This window comes from Calidris pugnax, unplaced genomic scaffold, assembly GCF_001431845.1.
Source record: "Calidris pugnax isolate Ruff unplaced genomic scaffold, ASM143184v1 scaffold21, whole genome shotgun sequence".
NCBI classification, from domain to species: domain Eukaryota; kingdom Metazoa; phylum Chordata; class Aves; order Charadriiformes; family Scolopacidae; genus Calidris; species Calidris pugnax.
Window position 1 is genome coordinate 3,584,866 of NW_015090770.1, and position 27,838 is coordinate 3,612,703.

The 27,838-nt window shown below is 42.5% G+C and overlaps 1 protein-coding gene across 1 annotated transcript in view; it reads right to left on the minus strand.

Moving 5' to 3' along the window:
* The window catches only part of PDIA5 (protein disulfide isomerase family A member 5), a 93,310-nt gene that overhangs the window by 24,693 nt on the left and 40,779 nt on the right, over nucleotides 1–27,838 (minus strand). The window contains exons 11-13 of the mRNA XM_014940273.1: nucleotides 8,751–8,821; nucleotides 7,515–7,678; nucleotides 4,913–5,043 (exon numbers count right to left, since the gene is read on the minus strand). Of these exons, the coding sequence (XP_014795759.1) occupies nucleotides 4,913–5,043; nucleotides 7,515–7,678; nucleotides 8,751–8,821 (366 nt within the window). The remainder of the gene's footprint in view (nucleotides 1–4,912; nucleotides 5,044–7,514; nucleotides 7,679–8,750; nucleotides 8,822–27,838) is intronic.

A 27,838-nucleotide genomic window follows, 5' to 3' on the forward strand; every position in this document is an offset into this window, starting at 1 on the left:
GTTACTCTTCCTAAAAACACAGCACTGCTGTGGTTGGAAGGCACTTCCAGAGATCACCTAGTCCAACTCCCCTGCTCAAAACAGGGTCAACTACAGCAGGTTGCCCAGCACTGTGTCCAGTCTGTTTTTGAGTATCTCCAAGGATGGAGACTCCACACATTCTTTGGTCAACCTGTTCCAGTGTTCAATCGTCCCCACAATAAAAAACCCAAACAAAAAACCCACTTCTTCTTATGTTTAATCAAACTTTTCCTGCATTAATTTGTGTCCACTGCCTCTTGACCTGTCCCTGGGCACTGCAAAGAAGAGTTTGATTCTGTCTTCTTGATCCTTCACATTAGGCATTCATGCATGCTGATAAGATCCTCCTGAGCTGCCTCTTCTCCAAGCTGAACAGTCCCAGCTCTCTCAGCCTCTCCTCCTATGTCAGATGCTCCAGACCCTTAATCAGCATCGTGGCCCTTCACTGGATTCATTCCAGTATGTCAATGTCCTTTCCGTACCAGGGAGTCCAGAACTGGACACAGCAATCCAGTTGTGTTGCAGCAGTGCTGAGTAGAGGGAAAGGATCAGCACCCTTGACCTGCAGGTGATGCTCTAACACCATTGAGGATGTCCATCTATGGAGTCCGTGTCCCCAGCTCTGAATTGTTTCTACAAGAGCAGAAAAGATCTAGCACAAGTTTGAGAGAGCATCACCCAAGAACAGCTGAAACTTGATGGTCCCATCACCAAACTATGACATCAAAAAGTCATATTAAATCCCAGGGATAAGGCAGATGAGGGAACCATGTTGGGTTTTAGTTAAAGAATATGATGGCCATTAATTTGGTATGGGTCTTTGCTTTGGCTCAAGAAGAAATTCCATATAGGATTCCAAGGGCTTCTCCAAACAGAAGTTTGGGTTAAAAACACAGTACAGTCCTGAAGCACTATCTGCATCTCCCTATTTCATTGAAAAATACTCACCTACCTTCAGTCACAATTTTCCCCCCTTAATTCAGTTTGGGTAATGCAGCAAAACCATTTCCTACTGAGAAGACATGTTATTTACTGGAACTTTGTTGCCCTTTGTGATTCTGAAAACTAATCGCAACCAACTGCTTCTATTTTGCACAGTTTTCAGCGCTATAGTAGGAGGAGGTTTAAATTTAATGCATTGGCAAAGTCAAATCTCAATTATCTTGTATAACGGAGTGGAGAGAGCACATAAAAGTAAAAATGAAGATAAAAGACATTCAGATAAGCTATATGAACAAACAGCAAGGACGTATAAGAGGAAAGAAAAGTCAGTGCATTGATCCCAGAAGAGGTACTGACGCAGCAAACCGGTCAGTCCAGGACGCCAGGCGTTTAATGCTGCAAGTCTTGAAACAAGCTTTGGAGGCAGACCACAGTGTAACTTCTGGCCACAGCTGGATCTGTTCTTGTCCATTTGGCTCACTTCCCGATTTTGTCCCCAGCCCCCCAAACCCTGCTGATCCACATGCCAGGCTCTGTGTACACCAAACTATACTCAGACCAGCTGTCTCCTCCCCCCATTTCTGGACGAAGCCAAGCAGTTACAAAAGGAAACCAGGAGTATTTGATGGCTCCAGTACTCCAATGACTGGTCTATGGAGACAATACAGACACAGATCCCATAAACCCTCCCTAGATGCCTCTCAAATGCTGGTGCAATAAGCCTACTGCTTTTAAATGCTCCTCAAACCCCTCATGGCAGTCCCCAGGACACAATACACACCTGTGGCACCATGCTTCACTTCAACAGACCGTACCATCACCCTCCTCTCATTTTAGGCATTTTGAACTCGTAGATAAGGGAGTGGGATAACAATTACATTTTAGGACCCAAGAGCCCCATAATGGTCCAGAGAAGAGCCGGGCCAGGTTCTGTGCAGCACAGACAGAGCAGGGTGCTCCAAGTGCTAGCCCTGAGAAGAATCAACGAGTGCCAGCCTGCACCACAAACCTGGGTTGCATGGTGGCCACAAAAGATACAGACCTACCAAATGGACACCTGGATGAAGACCAGGTCCAAGGCAGTTATTGGCACAAGCAGCATCAGCTTCTCTGCAGTTAGCACTTTTGCCCCAAGTCAGTACCGGGGATGTGCTCCTAATACTTCTCCCACCTCAAATCAGTCATGACAGTGCACAGAGATACCACCGGGGAGGAACAGGAATGTGAAATCAAGAACATCACTCTCTGTGAGCATCAACTCCACAGGAGTGGATTTTTTCCCCAGTAATTTCAAGAGTTTTGATTCTGATTCTCAGTCCTTAAAATATTCCACAGGCACCTTTATGCTTCACCCACGTTCAGGGTGATGGAGTAATGAGTTCCCCATCTTTTCTGTGTGGATGTAGCAGTCTTCCCTTCCGGAGCTAAATCACTGTGAAGCACTGTTCAGTACCATTAAAGCACCGCTCAGCTCAGTCCAGAGTTATCGGCAAAGCAGCAGATTGATGGCTCTCCTGCACATATTAAGTAATTTGGACTGGAAACTGCCACAGAAAATCCAGATCTCCTTTTAATTTGCATGCAAGATATATATCTGTGGCCTTTGCCTAAAGGTTTGTCACTCTAGCTGAAAGCTTTACAAAGGTCAGAATATTCAACTTTCTGCTTTAAATTCTAATAACAGATGAGAGATACATTTCTTAGCATAAATATTTATATATAAACATACTTTATATATGCATGTATACACACACCCCCAATCTTAAAATATCTCAGCATATGTGTAAGTGTAACAAATACTGTCATAGAGTCAAATGTGAATGGAGTAACATACTGTGAGTCTGCACTGACCTAAGATGTGGATCTGAATAGAAAAAGAAAATTATTTGAGATAACGGGGCCTGGCAATTTTAGCAGTGTTCCTTCTGCACTAAAATAAGCAAGTTAAGACTAATTGGCAATGTGAGCTCCAAGAGGTCTCAAGATTGAGAAAATGGTAAACAAAACCTAATCTATCAAATTTAGCAAGTGGCACATTACCACTGCAGAAAAATAGAATGGTTTGTACCCTTCTATTGCATTAATGATTATTTCACAGAAATCAAAGATTTAAATATTCACCTGGTACTTTCCCCTGCACCCAACAAAGGGCAGGCTCATTGCACTCCCTTTGTGCACCTCTTTCTGCTTTGCACACATTTAGAGAGAACATATCTGAGAAATCAGAAACCGTGTATGACCCATGTACTGACAACACAACAGCAATGCTGACTGCCTTAGGAGTCATGGGAAGGCCAGAAGTGGTTCCAGTTAACACCTCCCTGTCCTGCAGATGGTCTCGTTCAGCACTTTATCCGAAACAGTGCAAAAAGAACGTGTCTGAAGGGCAGCCTTAAAGGACCCAACAGTCTTGCATCATGCAAGCCTTGCTTTTACAGCCCATTCATACGGAAAGGGCCAGGGTGATCTTTAGTTATCCCTCCTGGTGTAAGGGTAGAAGTCAACCTGCAAACAATGGTATCATAATTAGCCCATCAGGCAAGTTGCCTCGTGCTTTCAATCCTGAGAGACACATACTCACTGCAGATACTGTCTTTGCTTTAAACATGGCCTTAAAAAAGAACAAGAATTTAAGTGCCTTAAAAAAAATGCAGCTAAAAATCAAAAGGGAAATAAATCTCTCTTCCACAGAAAGTCAGTCATTGAGTAAAGGGAACTCAAGAGACTGCAAACTCCTAAATCTTATCATTTTGTGTGCAATCGTTTGATTTTGAAGTTACAGCTTGCTCTTAACCAGTTGAGGTCCATGAATCAGAAATTCCTGGCACATGGGCAATTTTTAGTCAATAGGTGGTGGGAACTGGAGTTGAGAAGGGATTACGTCCCCTTTCCTTTTCTTTCACAACCTTCCAGAAATCTCCCTTCTGAATTGCACCCCTCCCTTCTGCCACATCCCACATCCAGCAGGGCTTCGCAGGAGCCCAAAAGCATTCATGTTTAATTCTCTAACAGAAAAGCGAAATAAGGGGCTGCCTGATTAAACATTAAGGACCCGAGCTTTTTCTCCCTTTCTGGAAAATACCTTCAGTTTAATGGGAACAAGTTAGTAACTGCTTATCTGAAGGTTATCCGTGAATTGCAAGGCTGGCCATGTGATAGGGAAGAATTTTTCTTGCATGGGGGGGGGCTGAGTCACGATGCTATAGAAACAAGTTAATATGACCTATTATTAACTGAGTCACTATAGAAACAAGTTAATATGACCTATTATTAAGTGCCAGGATTATCTTCTCCCTTTGACAGACCCCTCAAAAGTTAAGAATCTGCCTGTCTCGGCCACAACACAGGAAAACAGAAGAGGCCTCTCCCATTCACCTAATTTATAAAGGACCCGATTCAAAACTTCTCTTTAAACATTCACAGGAGCTTCAGAAAGCAAGCATGTGTGTTGATGCACTCAAAACAATCTGGGAAGAGGAAGCTATGCCCGTATTCCCAGTGGAGATTTAAATGTAGATGTATTACAGACAAAATTTATTCCATCAAAATTTGTTCTTAGCCTCTGGGGACTGATTCCTCCTACACCACTATATTGATTTCACTACTGAAGTGCTGCACTAATGAGTCAGGCTCTCCATGTCCATTATGCTACTATAAAGGATCACATTTTGTTATATGGACCATAAAATGCAGCAGAGGAAAATAAATGTTTTGGTTTTGTATCCCTGCCTGCTTTGGTGTCTGCATTAATGCAGTAACTCTTTAAATAAACACTGTTTCGTTTCTATTTATAAAGGTACAAATGATAGTGCCAATGATGGACCTATGCATTTATACTCAGAATCAGCTCTTTTCTCTTAAAAGCCTGGGGACTGTGAGGGAATTAATTCAGGATTTCATAAACCGTAGGGTTTATAAAACCCATCCACGTAGAGAGGTATTTACTCACATGGTGCATAGAACATGACAAGGGTGTGCTTCTTCTTCTTCAAGGACTCCCTGAAGTCTTCTCCAGCAAGGTGGATAACGCTAGTCTGTTTTTCTTCCCATGCGGGCTCAGGTGGAGGTGGTGCTTCAGGACTAGAAAAGGAAAGAAATGAGATTGGCTCGAAAATGTTTCTGGGAGCAGGCACAGGGGCATCACTGCTCATAACTAGTGCAAGGGAACTGAGGTTGAACAATCCTTCAGGGTGCCTGTGCAGAACAAAAATGTGCTTGATATTTCCAACACCAGATAAGAACAAAAAAGATGCAAGCTAATTTCTATGACTCAATAAAAATATAATTTAAGTGATCGCACTCAGGTATATAAGTAGGAATGCAGAACAAAGATTTCCTACATTGCACCCAACATCTAGGTGGAAAGAACATTGCTCTTGTATCACTGAGTCATCCATAAGCATGAATTGAGAAGAACAGCAAGCAGGTGGAATCAAAAGGCAACCGATACAGAACAGCACCTTCCATTCAAACATCCTTTTTGTACTCTTTATCGCTATCATGCAAACTTCTATAAAGAATTTCGTGACCTTCTCTTGAATTCAGATATTAAAGCCAGGATGCAATAATCAGCATCATTCCACTTGGAAGACGGGGGGTGACCAAATGGGAATATTTTACCTTGATAAAGAGAATGTCAGGCTTCAATTATGACTGCACATACTGACTAGATCAGAGCAATCCCGCACATCTAGAGCACCTCTAACAAAACTTCTGCTATTCACCAGCTCACAGACTTCTCTCAGACTCATTAAATTCATTCCTGCTGTATCTTAAACAGTGATTACTTATATAAAATCATCAGAATGGTGCCACAGTATAAAGACCTTCATATGTCGCCTTGGCAATAAATTAGCTTTTCAGATTTTCCTGTCACTTTGAATGACACCATTTTAAGTTGTATCAGGTACCTAAAAACCAAGTGGAGAAAAACTTGATTTTTAAAGTCCTACCCAAGGTCACTTGGTGGACATCCATCACATTTCCATCGAAAGCGATTTGCCAGTTGTTAGCAAAAGAATTAGGGCAGCTGGTCTGAATTTTCACAGCAGGTGCGAGCTATCATCGATTAGTGTCAGAGGTGTGAATTCATCTCACCTGGACCTCCCCAAGCTGACCTGAAATAAGCTACCCAGATACTGGTAACAACCTACTGTGCCCGCATGGCTGCAACTAGACCGTTCATGGAGGTAGGTTTACACAAGCTGTAGTTTCATCTCCAGCCTGCACCCCAGACGCACCCCTATTTCCACCAGCTTACAGACAGCTGGAAGATCCCTGGTCAGCGAGCACAGATCTTACTCTCTTGCATCTCTAGCTGGGAGAACATCCAGCAGTCAAGAGCAGGAGACAAGTTGTCTGGATCTCCCCTGTGTTGTTGACTACCTGAGGCTGCAGACAAAAGTCTTCCAGAGGCACAGCAGGATCCAGAAGGGTTTAACACCCCTTCCCTCTTCCTCACTGTCTATTCACCTTCCAATATGTACAAGTCAGTGTCACCCTGACTGTTTAACTCAAGATAAACGACATAGCACTTAAAATACTCCAGCAAACTGGTGAAACTAGTAAAGTGACTTAACAGTATTGACGTAGTAGCCTGGAGCTTGAGTATGCAGGGAGGCCTGTGTCTAAATGTAAAATACAGACAAAACTTCCCAACATGCTACAAAGATGCTGCCAGACCATATCTATTACCTGACTTGGAAGCACTCAGAAATGTAATTTAAAAAGAAAAGAACAAAAGACCAACCGAAAAAACCCACACAACCTCCCTCCCCCCACCAAATAAGAGGGGAAAAATTAAGATTACATTCCTCACACCAACTGCACTTAACAGTTAAATGATTTAAAAACCTCACAAAACACTGGCAGTTTTTTTTTTTTTTTCCAATTGAATAATGCAGAAAATACATTATGCTTACAGTACCTAAAGGAAATGCATTTTTTATTCTGGAATACTTAAAGAGAGAATTGTACCAGCAATTTACTACTTAGAAATGAAATTATTTTCATCATACATCAAACTTAATTCTGCATATTTTAGCGCACCACCCAAGAAAAGTTGGTTAGTGCAGACAAAGGTACTGTTTTTACTGGTCTCGTTGGCTTTCCTTCAGGCCCACGTAGCTGGTATTCTAGACATTGGCTCTGAAATGCTGGAAAGAGGAAAGTACAACTGCAGAAATTCAGTTACTAACAGCGAAACATGCTGCTTAGAGAGGGAACAACAAATGTTCTGTTTATTTTTCATAGCCATTGCTATTCCTTCTCCGGTGAGAGGCTTAGGGTATATTCGAAAAATATTTACTTTGGGAAAGAATTACCAGGACAACTATGAAAAACCCAGCAGCAAATAAAGGATTTGGTGTATTAGAGGCCATAATTAACATACATGTTTGTACGGCTTTGAATACTGGAATTCAATTTGTTTTTGTTAACAAGGGATTTAGGCAGCTGATGAAGCTAGGTTTAAGAGTTACTTCCTCACCAAAGCAGCCTTCAGGAGCCATTAACCAGGAACCTGAACACTGTCTCAGATCCTCCAAACTTACTTTAGCAGCCAGTCGATGATCTTCTTCTTTGTTCTGAGGTGTGGCAGAGTGTATTTCTCCTCTCCATCCTTAAAATACTTCAAAGTAGGAAACCCTGAGATGTGGTATCTTTCTGCCAGCGCCTTGTTGACGGTAGCATCAACTGCTGCAAGGACACCTGGGCTCTGAAAAAGAGACCACAAACTGTAATTTGCAGCAACATACACACCCCACCTTTGGCAGGAAACACCAGACCTGGGGGCAATCACTCGCGATGTAGGTGCCTTCACTTTCTCAGGTACTCAGCACAGACACACAAAAAGACACAAAGGACTGATGCAAAATCAGGAAGGGACATCTTATGGACTACATGTAACCAGAGCGTTACCTGTTTTCCTCTCATTTCTGACAGGATTCCCTGTATATAACTCACTTTATAATGCTGAAGAGCTGTTCCCACAAATGGCACTTCCTCCCACGAATCCCAATTTCTCCCAGAAGAAACGAGCATTGTTAAAAACAATTTACTTCAAGGCAAATTCATGTTTCCCTGACTTGGGGCATCTTTACATGGACCACCTTTAGAGTCACAGGAGAAGAGGCACTTGTAGAGTGTGAGTAGAGTGTGAATCATCTGATCTTTTTTTTTTATCATCTCTTCCTTCTTCTCCAATAACTACAAAGGGACTCTAGATGTCTCCACTGAAGATACTTAAAGTATGGGGGAGACTAATCCTGCTTCTCTTCTTGCATGGCGTACACAGCATGAGACTGAATCAATAACACTAATACTTTTATTATTGGATCTCTCTTCTCCAGCCATGCTGATGGAGCACTTAAGATGAAGCTAATGGAGTGATGCAACCATAAAACCAGGGTATCTGAAAGAGGGATCAACCCCCTTTGTTTTTTTTTTCCAAATCCAATTCATAAATAAAGGCTATGTTTCTTTATTTTCGATGCATTTAAGTAAGGGAAAAAAAAATCCATTTTGGATTTGATCATATTATGTATAAGGCCTACAGCAGAATACATAAACATTTTTCGATTTTGTTTTCGTTCAAGACAGAATGTTCTTTCTAAGACTTTGGCAGGGCTCATGCATTAGCGATGAGACTGTACTTTGGAAGCACATTTTGAAGGGTCCTGTGGGAGGATGAGAACAGCTGAATTTGTTGTAGGGAGAAAAGTCACTTTTATTACTCCAGTTATTTATTACTGATTATTTGAAGGATATAATAAAGGAAATTAGCTTACATCATTGGCTACATGGAGAAACTCTGCAGCTTTCTCATATTCTGGCTTCATTTTCTTACAGTGCCCACACCCTGCCAAAAAAAAAAATAATATCCAATTAAGTTGTACACGCCATGGTTATTCATTGACCCATCTAGCCATTATCAAAAACCCAAAACCATGTGGTAGGGATTTACTAGAATTTAATATGCATTTTACTTAATTTATTTGTAAAGCCTTAGTATGATTTAGGATCTTTTCCAAAGTGGTCCCTCTGGCTTAAACAAATAATTTAATCTATTAAAAAATAATAACAAAACCCCTGCATTTGCACCCACACCTCTTTCCTCTCGGAAAGTACTGTAAACACAGTATTTGTCAAGCCCATCACTTCTAGCATGCTCTTGGGCGAGGCACAACCTCACCCATTTCAGTTTCCAAATCTTTATCTGCTTTGAAAAGAAAGAACACAGGCCCTCGCGTGACTTCCTGACTTTAAGCCGAGGCTTATACCAGCACAGCTTAATTGAGTAACATAATTTGAATTAAACTGCACTGATAATAAGCCCCGCTTTACAGTGGTGCAGCATGTCCCTCCAGCAAGGATTTGCACTGATTTAATCACATCAGTGTAATTACACCACCACATATGCTCTCAACATAAGCAGGGCCTGTAAAACCGAGATAATGGTGCTTTCTCGCTCGTGCTAAGTTCTCCAGAGATCTGCCATTACTTCACTGCTAAGTGCTGACGTTACAATAAAGTAAAATGAACGCCTGAGTGAGAAAAGCGGATTTAAAATAAATTATTTGGGTGTAAATTAAACTGCATTCAGCCGGCGCGACCGCTTCCAGGCAAGCTGAACTCTCAGGACCAGGTGAGGTTCCTGCCGCGACATCAAGTTCTGCTTCAGCTCCCACGGCGTCCTCGCCCCCACGCAGCCCCAACTATTGCCCCCGAGGGACCAGCACAACCACAGGGTGAGAGCAAAGGGATGGAGAGGCAAGAGACTGACACCCGGGCAGGGTGAGGGCTGGCTCCTCAGCGCAGACCAGAGATGGGGAGAACTGGAATAAGGCACACGGCACGACCGCGCCGCGCTCGCCTGCCCCGGTGCCGTGTAATCTCGATACAATCCCTCGCTGCACTTTTTCCTCTTGTTTGCAGCCCGCCGCCAGCTTTTCTTTCTTCAGCTGTTATTGTTGGAACGGGCACTTGAAAGCCCAGACTTTGCTGAGCTTTTGAAAGCCGTTTCAGAAAATATGGCTGGAAATCTGTTTCAATGCAGCTTCAGCAAAAGCCGTTTCTGAAGTGTGTGGGTAACAGGGTTGGGGTTATTTTTACACCACTGTCTAAAGGAAAATAAACTGAGGACTCTGAATCTCAGCGCTGCTTTGAGTCCCTCTAATGGGATGACTGCCAGAGCCAGCAGACACAAACCTAAGCTTCAGCTCCACCAGACAACCGTATGTTATTACACAGCACAAGTCAAAGAGCGTTCACAGCCAAGAAGTGATAGGACATGGACATCCAGGTGTAACTTCACCACCACAAACAGGGACTTGAGCAGAGCTCCAACCATCGCAGCACACCGTGAAACGCTTTCAGGGCACATTTATAGCACCAGGTGGATATATTTGAATAAAGACTGCAAATCTCACCTGAGAATTATGACAAATACCCGAATGGTTGATCCCAGACTGAACTCCAGTTCAAATACCAGTTAAGGTCCATGTCGCTTAGTCATTTGCATAGCAATCGCAGCATTAAAAAGCCCCATCTCCTCCTTCTGAACAAAATCAATGTTTTAATTTACTAAGAGCAGCAGAAACAGGGGATCTCAGAAGGAAGAGGAAGCTTTGCTTTGGTTTTACATGGTGGTGGGAGCGCATGTGACCAAGCTGGGAGCCTGATGCGACAGCTTCAGAGGTGAACTCAGTAAGAAGCTGGAAAAGGCTGAGAAAGAATTACTGTCTCAGCACTGCTTGTCTTAGTTAAGAGCACGAAAGAGGCTGGCAAAATGATTTATTTGCCACCCACAGAAAACTTGCAGGCATATGGCTTTGTGGAAGGGGCTGACAGTTCCCTTTGACACCTGCCCGAGTTGATTTATTTCTCCTTTTAGGAGCAGGGAACTTTATTCATTTTGCGCTCTTCCTCGCTTCTAAACAGAGGGCATCTCGAGTCCCAGCTCAGATTCCTGGGGACCTCTCTGAATTAACTAGCTCAAATTTTTATTAAAAAAAAATACTTTTTGTAGGGGTAACTTCACCTTCGTGGGCTTTCCACAGCATGTCCTCCAGCCAAAGAAAGCTTCATACTGTGCTCTAGATACAGTATCCACGAAATTTACACTATATTCCACAATCATTAATATTAGATCTGATCAACCAAAAGCATCAAACAACCTCAGTTTTCACAGACCCATGCAGAGGAAAAAAAAAATACCCCAACAAACAAGCTAGGCATACTTTGCCCAGGAAATAAAAAACAGTCTAAAGCATCTGAAATTCATGTAAGTAATACTTTGGAGAAAGATATCCAGACTATGAAATGTCACTGTTCTGGGTTCTTTCATGAACATCACACAGACACAGCGCTACTGACTGCCACTAAGCTAACTCACTCATGCTTAAAATAAAGGAGAAGCAGGATCAGGTCTTTAAAGGCACTTAAATGCAAACCGAAGTCCTGAAATCTTTATCATGCAATGCTTGTGCTACCCCTGACAAAGGACAGCATGATATGCCAGCCTAAAAAAAAAAAGCTACGACATTAAACTGAACCTGAACGAGGTACAACGAATTTCAAGAGCTTCTCCCACAATAAATGATGCTTCTCTGGCCATCTTCATGAGATTTTTGCTATTGCATGCTACAGCCTTCTTCCACCTACCATTGCAGAAAAGTGGAGATATGAATTAAAAGTCAGACCTAGACACTGCAAATCAATTCATCTCTCTTATGATTATTTATCCTACCTTTCAATAATCCTGTGAGGATTGCCATTAAATTCTCAAGGCCAATGAAAAAGTCATTTAAATGAATTCCAAGGTCACTGCCTCTCCTTTGTTTATACATTAGGTTGTTCAGCAGCAGCTGTATCCCTCTGTGCTAAGATCCTCTAGTTTTAGACATTTTCTGTTCATAAAATGAATGGGAAAATAACAACAACCCTACAGGTCCTTCACCCAGATGCTCCAACGTGCTACACAAGGTCTGCTGGGACACTGGAAGGAAGCCTACAGGTCTGTAGTGGACATCTGTGATAGATGTGCTCTTAGAAGATGCACTGTCATGTCAAGTATATACTGACATTAGACCTAAAAGACTAAGCAAGGGAAGCAACTCTTTCAATCCCAGGTGAGAAGAGAAAGGCCACAGTCAACATGAGGATGCCCTGCAGCTTACTCCAAGCACTGACATCCTCTGAGCCCGTCTGGGTCATAGCTGGTAGAAACACCCAAGAGGCTTGTAGGTCTACACAAGAGGACTCCCACAGCCTCAGTCTTTTCTTTCAGAAGACAAGTAGCTCCCCTGGAGGTGCAAGTCTCAGTTACTCTCCATCCAGCAGCAGAAACCAGTCAGGATTCATTCAGTGCCTGTTTCTGCTGAGCAGCTTTGGACAAGTCCTTTGTCCTCCCAACACCTCATCTTGTTCCTCTTGCACAAAAGGAGCCACACGCTGTAAGGACCAAGACTCTAATAGAGAAGAGCACACAGAGTAAGTGTAAAGGAAGAGAAGGGAAAAAGAAGTTAAAGCTTACAGAACTCAGTGCTAGGACATCTGGTACAAGATAGGCCCCTGCTAACTGTTTCTAAAAAGAGATGTCTAAATGAAGCAAGAATTCTGTTTTCCCAGTTTATTTATAATCAATCTTCTCATTTGCACCGTGCAGCTCAGGCAGATAAACAGCTCCTTCCTTCAGTGCAGTTGCTGTCACGCAGCTTGGCTCAGCTGCACCCCCAGAACGACAGCCCTTAAAGGTCTCCACATCCCTCCAGTGCAGACAAGTCACTTCCCCCCAGAATCCCACCGCAGGGCAGAAGACAACACTCACTCAGCACTTTGTCCTTCCCAGAGAGTGACGGTACGCAAGTGCAGAGGCAAAGGCTGAGCATGGAGAGAGCAATGCTAATTAACATGCAGGGACAAACAGCACCTGGACAAAGGGGAAGGTAACAAACGGACCAAGCAGATATAGATATTTACTTGGAAAACCAATTGTTTGCAGCAGCCTGTTTGGCACCATGGCAAAGACTCACAATACAGAGTTGCAATTGCTCCAAATGTTTTCAGAAGTGAAGGAACGCAAACACTTCTACTGTTAAAACCAAGTTTTGCCTGCAGAAGACAGGCAGAAAACCAGTCAAGCAGCTCCAGCTAAGCTCCTGCATGTGCTGTCTTAGTGCCATCCTCAGAACGTAAATCTCTGTTTCTCTCTGTCATCCACTGTTTGCTTCTTTCAGGTTATTATGGCTATATAAATAAACACCATGCCTTTGGTCAGGTCCTCTCATTTCAAGACAACATTGTCTGAGGATCTGAAGTGTATGCAACAAGCAAGAGATAAAAACCAACACCCAGGCAGTTGCGGACAAGGAATTTCTGACATGAAAAACCCTAGAGATAAATTAAACTGCAAATAAAGATTTAAAAGAATCATCACATTTCTGCCATTGACAGACTGCTTGAGTACTGTTATCGTGTACCCGCTATTTATTGTATCATGCTAGCTCCACATCCGCCTGTAGCCGCACACCAAAAATACCTCCATTAGCCTGATGAGAAAACAAACTTGAAGCACAAAGCATGTCCTGCTTTCAGCAAGTGCCTCACTGGCAGTTCAGGCTACACTCATAGAAGATTTAGAGATAACTTCAAGAAAAAAAAAAAAAGTCGCAAAAAATTCAGATGCACCTTTGTTCTCTAAACATTTAACACCTGGGGACACACCTTTGGTTTCCCTATTCCTAATCCCAGAGGAGCAGTGACCTCTCAACACAGCAGAATAGCCAGCCTTTATGCATGCCCTATTACCTTTGAATGCACACCTGCACATGTAAAAGCAAGAGTATGTACTTTGGGGGTAGACACAAGCCTTGGAGCCAGGGCAAGGGTACACACAAGTCCTAGCCCTCTTACCAGCCTATGCAAGAACAAAATGTATTCTCTTCTGCCATGGAAGTCTTTAACACACAAAGATTTCCTATGCATCGTGTTAAAGAGCAGGACTAAGATTTGACGCAAGGCAGCTTACAGTTCTTTCACCACTGTAAGAGAGCATAAACTACAACAGCTGCAGATTCCCTTGCATAATTTAGCCGTCTGCATTGCAGACATCTGACGGGAAGTCATCCACAAATTTGGCAGGGAGGGAGGACGACAGAAGCAGCTGTTTCTCCCCATAATCACAGGTACACATTTGCAACCATGTTGGTTGCATGTTTACTTAATAATCACAATGGTCATCTGGGCCATGCCCAGATCTCCAGGTTCCTGCTCTAAAAAAAAATATATATATATAAAAGTCGCCTTATGAAGGATCAAGAGCTCAAGAAATTTTATGCATCCTTTTCCCTCTGGCTACTTATTCCCACCAAACCATCAGCACTGCTCACCCAGTTAAATTCCAGATACTTAAAGATAAAGATGTTTCAAGGCTTGATGTTTTCTTACAGGATCAGCAGCGGCAGCTTCCATATCTTTAATATAATATTGAATTCAAATTTTCAACAGCTAGAAACGTGCGCATGCATACACAACTTCAGATTCCCCCCCACCTCACTACTCTAATTTAAAGGTAGGTTTGATGTGACCAAGTATGACATTGCTTAGGGATCAGTGACAAGCAAAGAGCTTTTATGGCTTTACAAAAGACACAGCCTATGAAAGGTCAGCCTAGAAAAGACTCTGAGGAACTAGAAACATAGAATTAGAAGGAAAATACTTCAATAGTTTGGGTTATTGCAGTCATGCTACATTTACGCAGTTGAAGCCTAACGTCTTGGCTGCGTGGGCTGCACAGTGACAGGAGAGCAATGCAGCATTACAGTCCCCACCATTATCACCATCTCACTGGCATTGCCACACGTGCAGAAGTGCAGTCAATCTGTGCGTGCAATGATCTGTGCAAATCCAAACCCAGCATGTCCACACAGAAGAAAGTCCTTGCCTGCCTCCACCAGCTCCTCAGTGTGAAGTTGAGGCACAAAATGACTACAAATCGGTCACCCCCTCTCCTATCCCTATGACTTGCTGAGGCAGTGGTGACCCCACCCCAGGAACCCACTTCTCTCAGCAGAACCTCACACACGTGCTGCAGAGCACACATGGCAGACACAGATGTCCCTGCAGGAAAGCCCCAGGACACTGAGAGGAGCAGAGTAGCACAGCGTGGGTCACTATCAAACTATTCAGATGGACACCAGTGAAGTTCTGAGCAGGCCACAGGAGCAGGTCAACGCCACAGGAATGAGCTGACACCTGCCTGGTACATGGAGATGCACGCCAAGAGAACCAAACCTCACCTCCCTGCCTGATCACCTTGGTTGTAGAGGTGAAAGCATCTGAAATCCAATTCTTGATTATCTTTTCCATGCTGGCATCACTGTTTCCTCCCCAGCATTGCTGAAACTGCTCAGCAGAAGAAGATTCATAACAGAGAGTTACAGTATGAGATCGGATTATTTATTTTTTTTTTCTAAGAGACAGTCAGATCACTGCAATTACATAAGATAAATCAGATCAAACTGAGAAGAGAGCTTAACGAAGCGCATCCTCCGGGAACCCTGTCTGCACCCATGTTGTATTCGCAGCTCCAGCAGAAGGGACACCTTCAGCCAGCAACAGACATCAGCTAGAGAGGGACAAACACCGAGCAGGTCCTGCAGGACTCCTCCATGGGATTTAAAAGACAACAGCTCTGATGAACTGCGTAACACATGCTTCTGTCTTCATTGCTGGTCACACTGAAGGATATATTTTTTTGATGTAAAGGCTCAGAGGAAAGGGTGAATATTCTCCAACAACCTCAGCCCAGGCTCCTGCCTCCCAGGGGTCCCTGCTGAGAGTCAAGCAGGGAGAGAGATTTCTGCTCTGTCCTACCCTAAGAGCACACTCTCCCTGCTTTTAACTTCACAGTGACCCCTGACTGAGTCGGGGTCCTGAGATTAGCCTTTGAAAAATATATCTCCATCTGCAACGCACAGACTCCAGCACACATCCAGAACGATCTTTAAGTTAGTCACTGTCTTTATTGAAAATAAACTAACAACAAAAAATCACATGGCTCCTTATTTCCATTCCAAATCTGCCTTCAGCTTCCAGCTATTGGAGATTACACTGCATGTATACACCCTCTCAATCAAAATTACACGGTGCAACTGGTAGAAATCAATGTTGGGAGACGATGGTGCCTCCTACCACCCCTCTTGGGTGGGAAAAGAAGTGAAGGAAGGTGGATCAGCTGCATCGGGAGATATGAATTACACTTCCTACACCAGCTTGGAGGAACATGGCCCTGAGTAGGTGTTGAAAATTAATCTTTCCCTATTGAAATGTGAAAGAGAGAGACAACAGCATGACTGCCTTAAGGTGAAATTGTTGAGAGTTTATGAGAAATACCACCAGAAGGTTTCCTTCTCAATTAAACCATAATTATTCTACATACAAAAAAGATATCCCTGCCAACAAAATTTTGCCCCACTATGAAAGACTATATACTTCAGATTTATCAACGAAAATGCAGAAAACAGAGGTTAGACGAAATAGCTTTGAATGTCCAGCTCAGGAAAATAACATAGCAAATCATTTCCTAGGACGTAATTTGTATAAAACATCAGCAATGCAAAGACTTCTAAGAAAGGTATGTCCCAAGCACTTAATTTTATGGGGCAGGGATGTTAAAAGCAATGGTGACATTGGCTATTACTGTGAAGTTACCTATGAAAATCGAGTACCAGGAAGGGATACTACGCAGAACTCACACCTCCTGTCCAAAATCAGAGCAAAAGTGGTTACCAGCTTTGATACATTCACCTGCTTAGAAGCAGGCTGGGATGCCCACTAATCACAAGTGGTCAGGACCCCAGAAGACACACCTCCACCATCAGCACAATATCTCTTGTCTCAAAGCAATGGATTCATTTATTAATAACTCAGAAAGACAGCATCACTTGCCAACTCACTATCTGAAAGGGCATAAGGAGCAGACAGGCAGGCAAGCAATCTTTCACTGTAGGTTTCCCTTTTCTTTATTTGCCCTTTAAAGTAGGTTCTCCACACTACCTTCTGCACGATAATAAAAATTGAAGCCAGAAAGTATTTAGGAAGATAAACTTGATAATGAAAACTCTGCTGGTAATGATTCAAGTAGTAGAGATACTGTAAGGCACTTTCCAAATGAGAGCCCTGCACTGTATATTAAGCTTAGCCAGGCAAGGAAATTAATTTATTTCAGGAGAAATAAACCTGGTGCTTAATTCTTAAAGCTAATTCTTACTGTTAACCCATCATTAGAGACAAGTGAAGCAAACCTATAAAAATCAGTTATGCTTCACTCCTATCAGAACCTACCGTAAGAGCATTTAGGGCTTATACGTACACCAGGGTCAAGCTTCAGAAGACACTCCGGACACTCAGATGAGGACTTTCACTGGACAAAAAAGGGCCCACTTAAGTAATTTAAGTCCTTTAACAGACCACTCTGAATAACTAAATAATCTACAACAGATACCCAGAGAAGGTGAGAATGGGGTGAGTGTCCCTTCAGCTGCCCCTTGGCTCTCTGGCAGCCACTGCTACTCCTTCGCAGTAGTTTCAGTTCACAGAATCACAGAATATCAGGTTGGAAGGGACCTCAAGGATCATCTGGTCCAACCTTTCTTGGCAAAGGCATGGTCTAGACAAGATGGCCCAGCACCCTGTCCAGCTAAATCTGAGAAGTGTCCAGTGATGGGGAATCCACCACTTCAACTGAGGAGATTATTTCAATGACTGAGTACTGTCATTGTGAAAAATTTTTCTCGTGTCCAATCTGAATCTCCCTAGGAGAACTTGTACCCATTACCCCTGTAAAAAGGGAGTCTCCATCTTCTTTGTAGCCACCCTTTAAATACTGAAACATGGTACTAAGGTCACCCTTAAGCCTTCTTTTCTCACGGCTGAACAAACCCAGTTCTCAGCCTCAGTTAGTCAGTAAGGACCTTTTAGGAGAGAGGGAAGGCAACAGTAATGCAAGAAATGAGGCAGCAAATCCCCAAAGAAACTAATGTTCCCTTCACACCACCTGCCACACATTCACAGGAAAGTTTTTTTTCTGATGGAAATAACCTTCACAAATACCTTCTTTAACAGAGAAAGTAATTGCTCCCTATTGGAGGCAAGTATACAGTGATGCATTTTTGAACAAATCCCTCAAATTTCACAAAACCCAACTATCTACAGCTCAGCTCCTTTTTTTCCTCCCTTACTACTGCCCTGCATACTGCTCTTGATACCCATAACTGAATACACAACGTGACCCCAGAACAGCACCATGGCACAAAGCAAGTTGAGATCCAGCCCAAAAGGCAGAGCAGAGACACAATGCCCCAAAAAGTCTGGTTTTGCTACTCGTTCTGTTATGAAGCCAAACCAGAGCAAGACAAGGCTCCTCCCTTCAAGTCCCAGCACAGGCTCTAACCAGGCTGCAAGTCATCACCACTAGCTGTGACAATCCTGCTCAATTTGTGTGCTCTCCCGGTCACACATGGGGTTCCCTAAGCCTGGGGGCCAAAAGCCTGACTGTCCGCCACCAGCCAAGGAACACTGAAGGCAGAATCCTACTTCCTTCATGTTAATCAAGTCTTTGCAATGTTCATACGCCTTCTGTACCCCAACCCTTGCAACACTGGAGCACCCTGCAGTCTGGACGTGGCTCACTAGATAAAACTCCCACGCAAAGTGAAATGTTATCTGCATTTCACAGATTAGAAACCAAGACAAATTATTTAGCGACTCGGGTCATGACTATACAAGTCAAAGCAAGGCAAAGAACTAAACTTTTACATCTGCAGGCCAAGGCTATCGCTTTTATCACTGGATCATCCTTTTTTATGACTTTGCTCAAAGCACAAACTGCTTCAAAAAGACAATAATCTTATCCAAACTGTGTGCTCTAGTATCAAAAGACCGACACAAAAGAGACAATGGACTCCGTCATTACTGTGTTCACCCTTTTCATTAGGTATCCCATCAAGTTTTACTGCACAAGTTAGTTATTAGGATTTTTATACTCTCCACATTCCTATTTATATTAAGTACCACTAAAAGCCATATTGATTTTTTATTTTTAAACCCTCAAGAAACATAAGTCGGATGGTCATTAAAGGAAAAATCCATGTCAGGTTCTTCACGTTCCAGGTTTGCTCTATTTTCAAGAACTCCTGTTTTAATGTGTCATTAAATCTCTACTGAAAATCATTGCTGTAATTAGTTTAATGAGGCAGGTCATTGCATTGGCAGGTCATTGCACTGAACTGTTTATACTTCTTGAGACTTTTGGTGATATTCAAATATATCTAATATCAAGCAACATCCTGTTGTAGACATAACATGCTTTTAAATCCTAGCCTGAATGTCCTAGTCCTCCTCTTTCTGAAATCAACAGTCAGAACCTTATTCTCTTCAGTGAAAGCCAAGAATTTACCTGTTTCTAACTGGTTTATATGAAGAATAAATCTCTTCCGAGAGCCTGCCAGTAATGTACAGCTAAAAAGTGCATACATACAATGAACAAAGTTGGCACAATTTATGCTTGTCCAGGGAAGCGTTTTATTATACATTCCATTAAAAATGCATTAAGGCAACATTAAAGTTAGGCACCTAAGGGATGCAACGAGTCAGGAAACACGATGCTGAAACCGAAGCAGATCTCTTCTCTTCACTATCTATCCAGTCTCTTGAACAGCAACATTCATCATCCGAGCGCCCTTGCACAACAATTCAATCTTTCAGCGATTAGGGCATTGCAACAGCCCATCCTGACATCTGCAGTGCTTCACCAAGAAACCCAGCAGAGGTAGGTACTGCCTGTGACCTCCAGAACGGTCCAGAAAGTTTCCTGTACTCAAAGCTTTCTCTACTTATTCTGAAACAAGGAGAGCATTTTCACTGGCTGCAGTAGGAACAGCCCACAGCAAGGACCCCGACACACACGTCTCCCTGTGTATCGTGCCACGGGCTGGTAATTAAGTCCTTTAACAGACCACTCTGAATAACTAAATAATCTACAACAGATACCCAGAGAAGGTGAGAATGGGGTGAGTGTCCCTTCAGCTGCCCCTTGGCTCTCTGGCAGCCACAGCTACTCCTTCGCAGTAGTTTCAGTTCACAGAATCACAGAATATCAGGTTGGAAGGGACCTCAAGGATCATCTGGTCCAACCTTTCTTGGCAAAGGCATGGTCTAGACAAGATGGCCCAGCACCCTGTCCAGCTAAATCTGAGAAGTGTCCAGTGATGGGGAATCCACCACTTCAACTGAGGAGATTATTTCAATGACTGAGTACTGTCATTGTGAAAAATTTTTCTCGTGTCCAATCTGAATCTCCCTAGGAGAACTTGTACCCATTACCCCTGTAAAAAGGGAGTCTCCATCTTCTTTGTAGCCACCCTTTAAATACTGAAACATGGTACTAAGGTCACCCTTAAGCCTTCTTTTCTCACGGCTGAACAAACCCAGTTCTCAGCCTCAGTTAGTCAGTAAGGACCTTTTAGGAGAGAGGGAAGGCAACAGTAATGCAAGAAATGAGGCAGCAAATCCCCAAAGAAACTAATGTTCCCTTCACACCACCTGCCACACATTCACAGGAAAGTTTTTTTTCTGATGGAAATAACCTTCACAAATACCTTCTTTAACAGAGAAAGTAATTGCTCCCTATTGGAGGCAAGTATACAGTGATGCATTTTTGAACAAATCCCTCAAATTTCACAAAACCCAACTATCTACAGCTCAGCTCCTTTTTTTCCTCCCTTACTACTGCCCTGCATACTGCTCTTGATACCCATAACTGAATACACAACGTGACCCCAGAACAGCACCATGGCACAAAGCAAGTTGAGATCCAGCCCAAAAGGCAGAGCAGAGACACAATGCCCCAAAAAGTCTGGTTTTGCTACTCGTTCTGTTATGAAGCCAAACCAGAGCAAGACAAGGCTCCTCCCTTCAAGTCCCAGCACAGGCTCTAACCAGGCTGCAAGTCATCACCACTAGCTGTGACAATCCTGCTCAATTTGTGTGCTCTCCCGGTCACACATGGGGTTCCCTAAGCCTGGGGGCCAAAAGCCTGACTGTCCGCCACCAGCCAAGGAACACTGAAGGCAGAATCCTACTTCCTTCATGTTAATCAAGTCTTTGCAATGTTCATACGCCTTCTGTACCCCAACCCTTGCAACACTGGAGCACCCTGCAGTCTGGACGTGGCTCACTAGATAAAACTCCCACGCAAAGTGAAATGTTATCTGCATTTCACAGATTAGAAACCAAGACAAATTATTTAGCGACTCGGGTCATGACTATACAAGTCAAAGCAAGGCAAAGAACTAAACTTTTACATCTGCAGGCCAAGGCTATCGCTTTTATCACTGGATCATCCTTTTTTATGACTTTGCTCAAAGCACAAACTGCTTCAAAAAGACAATAATCTTATCCAAACTGTGTGCTCTAGTATCAAAAGACCGACACAAAAGAGACAATGGACTCCGTCATTACTGTGTTCACCCTTTTCATTAGGTATCCCATCAAGTTTTACTGCACAAGTTAGTTATTAGGATTTTTATACTCTCCACATTCCTATTTATATTAAGTACCACTAAAAGCCATATTGATTTTTTATTTTTAAACCCTCAAGAAACGTAAGTCGGATGGTCATTAAAGGAAAAATCCATGTCAGGTTCTTCACGTTCCAGGTTTGCTCTATTTTCAAGAACTCCTGTTTTAATGTGTCATTAAATCTCTACTGAAAATCATTGCTGTAATTAGTTTAATGAGGCAGGTCATTGCATTGGCAGGTCATTGCACTGAACTATTTATACTTCTTGAGACTTTTGGTGATATTCAAATATATCTAATATCAAGCAACATCCTGTTGTAGACATAACATGCTTTTAAATCCTAGCCTGAATGTCCTAGTCCTCCTCTTTCTGAAATCAACAGTCAGAACCTTATTCTCTTCAGTGAAAGCCAAGAATTTACCTGTTTCTAACTGGTTTATATGAAGAATAAATCTCTTCCGAGAGCCTGCCAGTAATGTACAGCTAAAAAGTGCATACATACAATGAACAAAGTTGGCACAATTTATGCTTGTCCAGGGAAGCGTTTTATTATACATTCCATTAAAAATGCATTAAGGCAACATTAAAGTTAGGCACCTAAGGGATGCAACGAGTCAGGAAACACGATGCTGAAACCGAAGCAGATCTCTTCTCTTCACTATCTATCCAGTCTCTTGAACAGCAACATTCATCATCCGAGCGCCCTTGCACAACAATTCAATCTTTCAGCGATTAGGGCATTGCAACAGCCCATCCTGACATCTGCAGTGCTTCACCAAGAAACCCAGCAGAGGTAGGTACTGCCTGTGACCTCCAGAACGGTCCAGAAAGTTTCCTGTACTCAAAGCTTTCTCTACTTATTCTGAAACAAGGAGAGCATTTTCACTGGCTGCAGTAGGAACAGCCCACAGCAAGGACCCCGACACACACGTCTCCCTGTGTATCGTGCCACGGGCTGGTAAGCACAGCTCTACCGGGTGGATGTGGCATCTGCCAGGCTTCCAAATACATGACCCGCCTTGCACACCACAAACTTTCAGTAATCCATTCAGGTTGCAGCCAATGCAGCCCTGAACTGCTTGCCTTCATTTTCTTCTCTGACTACAGCATCACTGAGTAACGGGCACAGTTGTTTTTAAAAGTACTGCCCCTATGGAAATGTCCAATTTAAGAAGTAGAGTTCATTTGTCAGGTTGGATTGTGAAAGCTTATAAAGACCTTTCAGGAAACTCTAAAACAAACCCCTGACTGAGGGCTACATCCTGCCAAGCTTTCAGCTTCCAGCTCCCTGCAGTTTCACACAGCTAATGCACATTTTTGAAAACAAGGCTCTTCTCTGCAATGTCTGCTGTTCCGTAAGCCCTTCTCACACACAGTTACCTTCCACCAAGGACTGATGAACACTATACAGCTGGCAACAACAGCATAGAGTGCAGACATGGAGAGACGCTGGAATAGATGCTACTATTGCTGCTGCTGCTCCTCCTGAGAAGCTACCTGAGACCCCTCCATGCTGTCACTAGTCAGATGCACGGCTTTTGCTCCAAAGCAATTTGGCTGGTGCCAAGGCTGAGGCCAGAAGGCAGACCTTTGGTGATGAAAGAGTATTTTCCACTCAAATAAATTGATGCCATCGACAGAGACAGGCTGAAGCTTTTTATTTGACATCTTCTAGTGGTAGTTTTATTTGACATCTTCTAGTGGTAGTTCCTCATAAATTAAAGGTGCTCCTAGAGCACAGGTCAAACAAGGACAGCTTCCCAGCTACCTACTCTGTTTGTCTTCATCCAGAGGCTGAACATCTGAAGGCAGATGCCAAAAGTTCTCTCTCTAGCCATTGAACACAGACAATATTTTATTTAAAAATCATAAATGTCAATTATTACAGGGACAAGTAAAAATTAAAGGATGTTGTTTCCATCCATCCTGCATTCAGCATTGTTTGTTGTTTGGATAATCCACAAACCTTTAACTTCTAGTTAGTTGGTGCAACTGCACTGGTTTACATTTAAAAAGAAAATCCTTGATTGAATCATGAATTAGCATGGAAAATCATAAGATTTATTTATTTCTTTATCACAGGCTGACAGTGTTAGGCTGCTTGCTGACCTGTGCTGGAAACGTTATTTTTCAGTCTGTGCAGTAAATTAGTTCTTCAGCCTTTTCAACTCATGGCCTTTCTGCTGAGGCTGCCAACAGAGGTACCAATTAGTGCTCACTGCAATGGTAGCTTGCTTTCATAAGGAGCTTTCATAAGGAACCAGTGGGGGTCTGAAAGGGACACTTATTTATTTACAGTTGTAAAACCCAGCTTGAAAAAAACAGATTTTGGTTTTGTGCGCACATTTTGGGTTTGCTTTACTTTAAATATTAAATGAGCAATGGGTTCCTACATCCTAATCTCACCACATGCCACAGCAAGAAACAAAACCAGGACCACTGAAACCAATGATGTTGAGCTGGCAGGGAGAGATCCAAGTCCGCTGCTTGGTTAGAAGCTGGAGCCCTTCAACTTATATCAGGCTAATTGGTTAGCATTCTTAATAATGAGTCCACAAAGTGGCTTAAAACCTTGGGTTTTAATGCACCAGAGGGAGGAGGAAAGGAGGAAAGGGTGTGAAAAGCTGTTTTTCAAAGCTAAATTGATAAAACAGCTCCCTGTGCAATTAAAAACCTGCAAAGCTGAATAGTTGGCTTTGGAAAGCACCAACCATGCAATTTGTTGGGCTGGTTTATAAAGGGAGAGAAAACATCTGAGGACAGAAAAGGAATCTTACAGACATTTCAACAACACATCAAAACTATAGTGCATTTTATCATCTCAAGATTTATATTCCCCCTCCCTTCCATTTGGGGGGGGAGCAAGGAATTGTGTATCAGGGCTGCATCTCTATAGCAGTTTCCAATAATAAGTTAAGGAGAGGAAGGGAAAAAAATAAAAAAGGGAAAAAAGAAAAGAGCTGCATTTCCCTATTTTGCCTCCTTATCAAGGGAGGAAAACTGTGATGGCTCCAATATCCCCACTAATCCCCATTGACATTTTTTCTAACCTAAAATCTTGCAACTACAGCTCATATTGAAAAGTCAGACTTCAGAAGAAGTCCTATGAAGAGGGCTGGGAAGAAGACAGATTTAACATGAATTTAAGCTCATGTACAAGGAAGAAATGTTGCAGGAAAAACATTTTAACACTTTAATCTTTTAAAAAGCAAATGTCCACTCACACCAACAGTACGGTCAAAGCACCTTTTTCCCTTCTGTTATGTTGGGCATCAATACTGGACCATGGATTTTGCTATGGCTGTTGGGCTATGAGAGGAGGGAAAAGCAACTATCAGAGGTGAGTGATGACCACCACTAATTAGCAACACAGACTACTCAGATCTGTGCTTTCTGAATGTATCCTGGGAGGCTACAGCTCGTGGTGGCGCCAGGACACTACTGTACATGAGGCTGCAGGAACAGGTAGGCTTTAAAATGTTAGCGGTCACCTGTGTTAACAAAACATAATGGAAAGTAACTCCTGTGCATGAAAATCAGACACTTTTAGGATCCATTTCTGAATTGACTTTAATTTCAATCCTAGACTTTAAACACCCTTCAGTAGCATTTGAATTGACTTATCAGTGACTTGGTTACGTTTATTTTGTGAAAGACTCTGAGATTTGTGCTTTGAAGAAAAACACTGAGAAAAATGTAGAAAGGGAAATTTGTGGGGCTTTATTCCTTTGACAAAAACAAGTCTGAGACTGCAAGCTGCACTAATTTCACAAATATTTTGGACAGAATTATTTTTAAAATTGCCTTTGACTCTGCAAACAGTTTGATGGGGACAAATGAAAACAGCAAGAGGGCTTTTTTTGCGCTCAAGTGATTCAGGAGCATTTTAAGTCCTAGCATGTCCCTATGCTACTAAAGCACTTAACAACACTTGACCAGCAGCATAACTCAAATTTAGAGACACTCAGAACCCAGCTGTCACCATGGGCATCTAAATAAATTGATCAGCTGTAGGCTCAGATAGCAAGCGGCAGGTACAGACACGAAGTCTATATTCTCGTTGCTAACACAAGACTACCATAGGTGCCTTTATTTATGTTGTGGTATAGAAATAGCTTTGGTTGGCGTGATACATCTTCTTGTTACAGGCTTGGAAATAGGCTCACTAATATAACTGTGCTATCTCCTCTTCGTAAATATGATCAATCCTATCAAAAAACTCCAAATCCTTTGGGGGAAAGGGCCATTTATTTGTTCTTTTGTATAGTGCAGGAGATCTCAGTTCACAACTAAAGTTTCTGGGAAAAAACACTTCAGATGTTTCTTCACTGCAAGACTCCAGTCTGGATATAACCAGGATGACACTAAGCTCACCACCAGCAATTACGAAATTTCATCAAAATGGTTGAATAAGGAACACAATGCTGCACACCCTCCGCAGATGGCTGGGGAGGGAGAGTGCCTTCAGACTCCTGGCTGTTTGGGTCACTGTTTTTCTATGCTAGATATTCAGATTTATTGAACATCCTCTTAAGGGCTCTACAAAGGAGTTTCAGAAGGTTAAAAATCCTGTTTCGTGTCCCTAGTGACCTGCAAAACAAAAGCAGGATGAACTCACCCTGCCCACCCACACTCATCCATGTTTCTCAGGGACAGCAGTAACGACTTGAAGCACCGCATCTTCTGTTTAGCAGTTGTGCTAAATTACTGCAGAAAAGTTATAAGGTCTCTCATAGCAAGAGGTGCAAGTTGCACACTACAGACCTCCTTGATGCGTCTAAATCACACATAACTGCTCTAGTTGAACCTAGCTATGCCAGGCTGCACTTAACACAAAATGCTGTGACACCTCTAATTAGGCTACTAAGTGCAACTGATTATAAATAATTACAGTGTGGTCCTCAAGGATGATCATTAGTAGCCACAGGCATGGAGACCCAACTGGCCACATTCACCATAATGCCTAATTCTGCAGTTCAGAGGTAGGTATCAGGGATGTGTTTGGTTCAGCTGTATCTTCAGCACTTGGAAGAAGGGAAGAGAGGGTTAAAAGCTTCCAATTTCCCACACATCTTTTAATACTACACCCTATTAATGCATTGACCACCTGACTATGCCATTAAAGCATCACTGAAATAATTTTCCCTCTAGTAGAAAAACTTCTCATGAACACAAGATTTATAGTATGCTAGAAAAACACCAAGTCACGTGTATGCTGCATGGTGACACAGGGGTTTAAGTTCTTACTAATTCCAAGCCAGTGTTGAAATCCTCTTGCTTACACTTAGTTACACAGAAGTATATCTTGAATTCTGGGCTTATTTTGTATATCTGTTTAAACAATTTTTTTATTAATACATAATTTTTAGAAGAAACTTTCTCATCATAAGCTACCAAGGTTAAAACAAATAAGATGTTCTCTGTTTTCACTGCTTTTTTTACTGGAGTAATTTATCCCCTAATATTCATAAGGTGACTCCATTAGCACATTTAAGAAGTGCTAAGAGAAGATCTTTTAATCATGGAGATAACTGTTTATGATAGTTGTCTGTCATTAATTAGTTTGCAAGCCTTACGCTCTCTGCTGAGGATGCCCAAAGAGGATTCTCACTAGCACAGATCTTTTACACGTGTACAAGCTGGAGTCTGCATGTAGGCACGCCACTACCACCTGAATGTAAATAAAATGTCCCAAATACTCAAGTTGCATTTAAAATTGAGTTGTTCTGGTTTGGAACATTCTTTATCCCAATTCTGAGCAGCTGGAACAGGTTATCAGGAGATTGCAACAGCCTGATTCAGGCATTTGATTTACTTTCAAAACAGCATTTGCCAAAGTACTGCTGTACCTTAGCACAGAATGCCACTTAAAACAAAACATCCCTGGCTGGAAGTACTCCTGCTCTCCAAATGGGTCATGCAATATTGTTACCACTAAAATTGAATTACTTGTGTTTGATAAAGTATTAAAAAAACCTAAAAAATGGCCAGAGCCCTGTTCAGATTTATAACTAACTTGAATTTAATATAAAATCTGATTGTAGTTGTGTGTATTCATCTATTTTCAATCAGACTTCCTAGAGGAATAAGGTTTGCAGGGCCAGCCCTCGATCTCTTCCCTCTCTTCCTCATCACAAATACACAACCAGACTCCTTTCCCATTTACAAACTCAAAAACCAGAAAAGCTTTTAAACACGGCTACATCTCTGTAAACATACAGAAGTCTGGGGCTAGGGAGAGAGGACACTTATCCCAAGCCCCTGTGCACAGGGAGGGAAAGGAGGGGAATTCA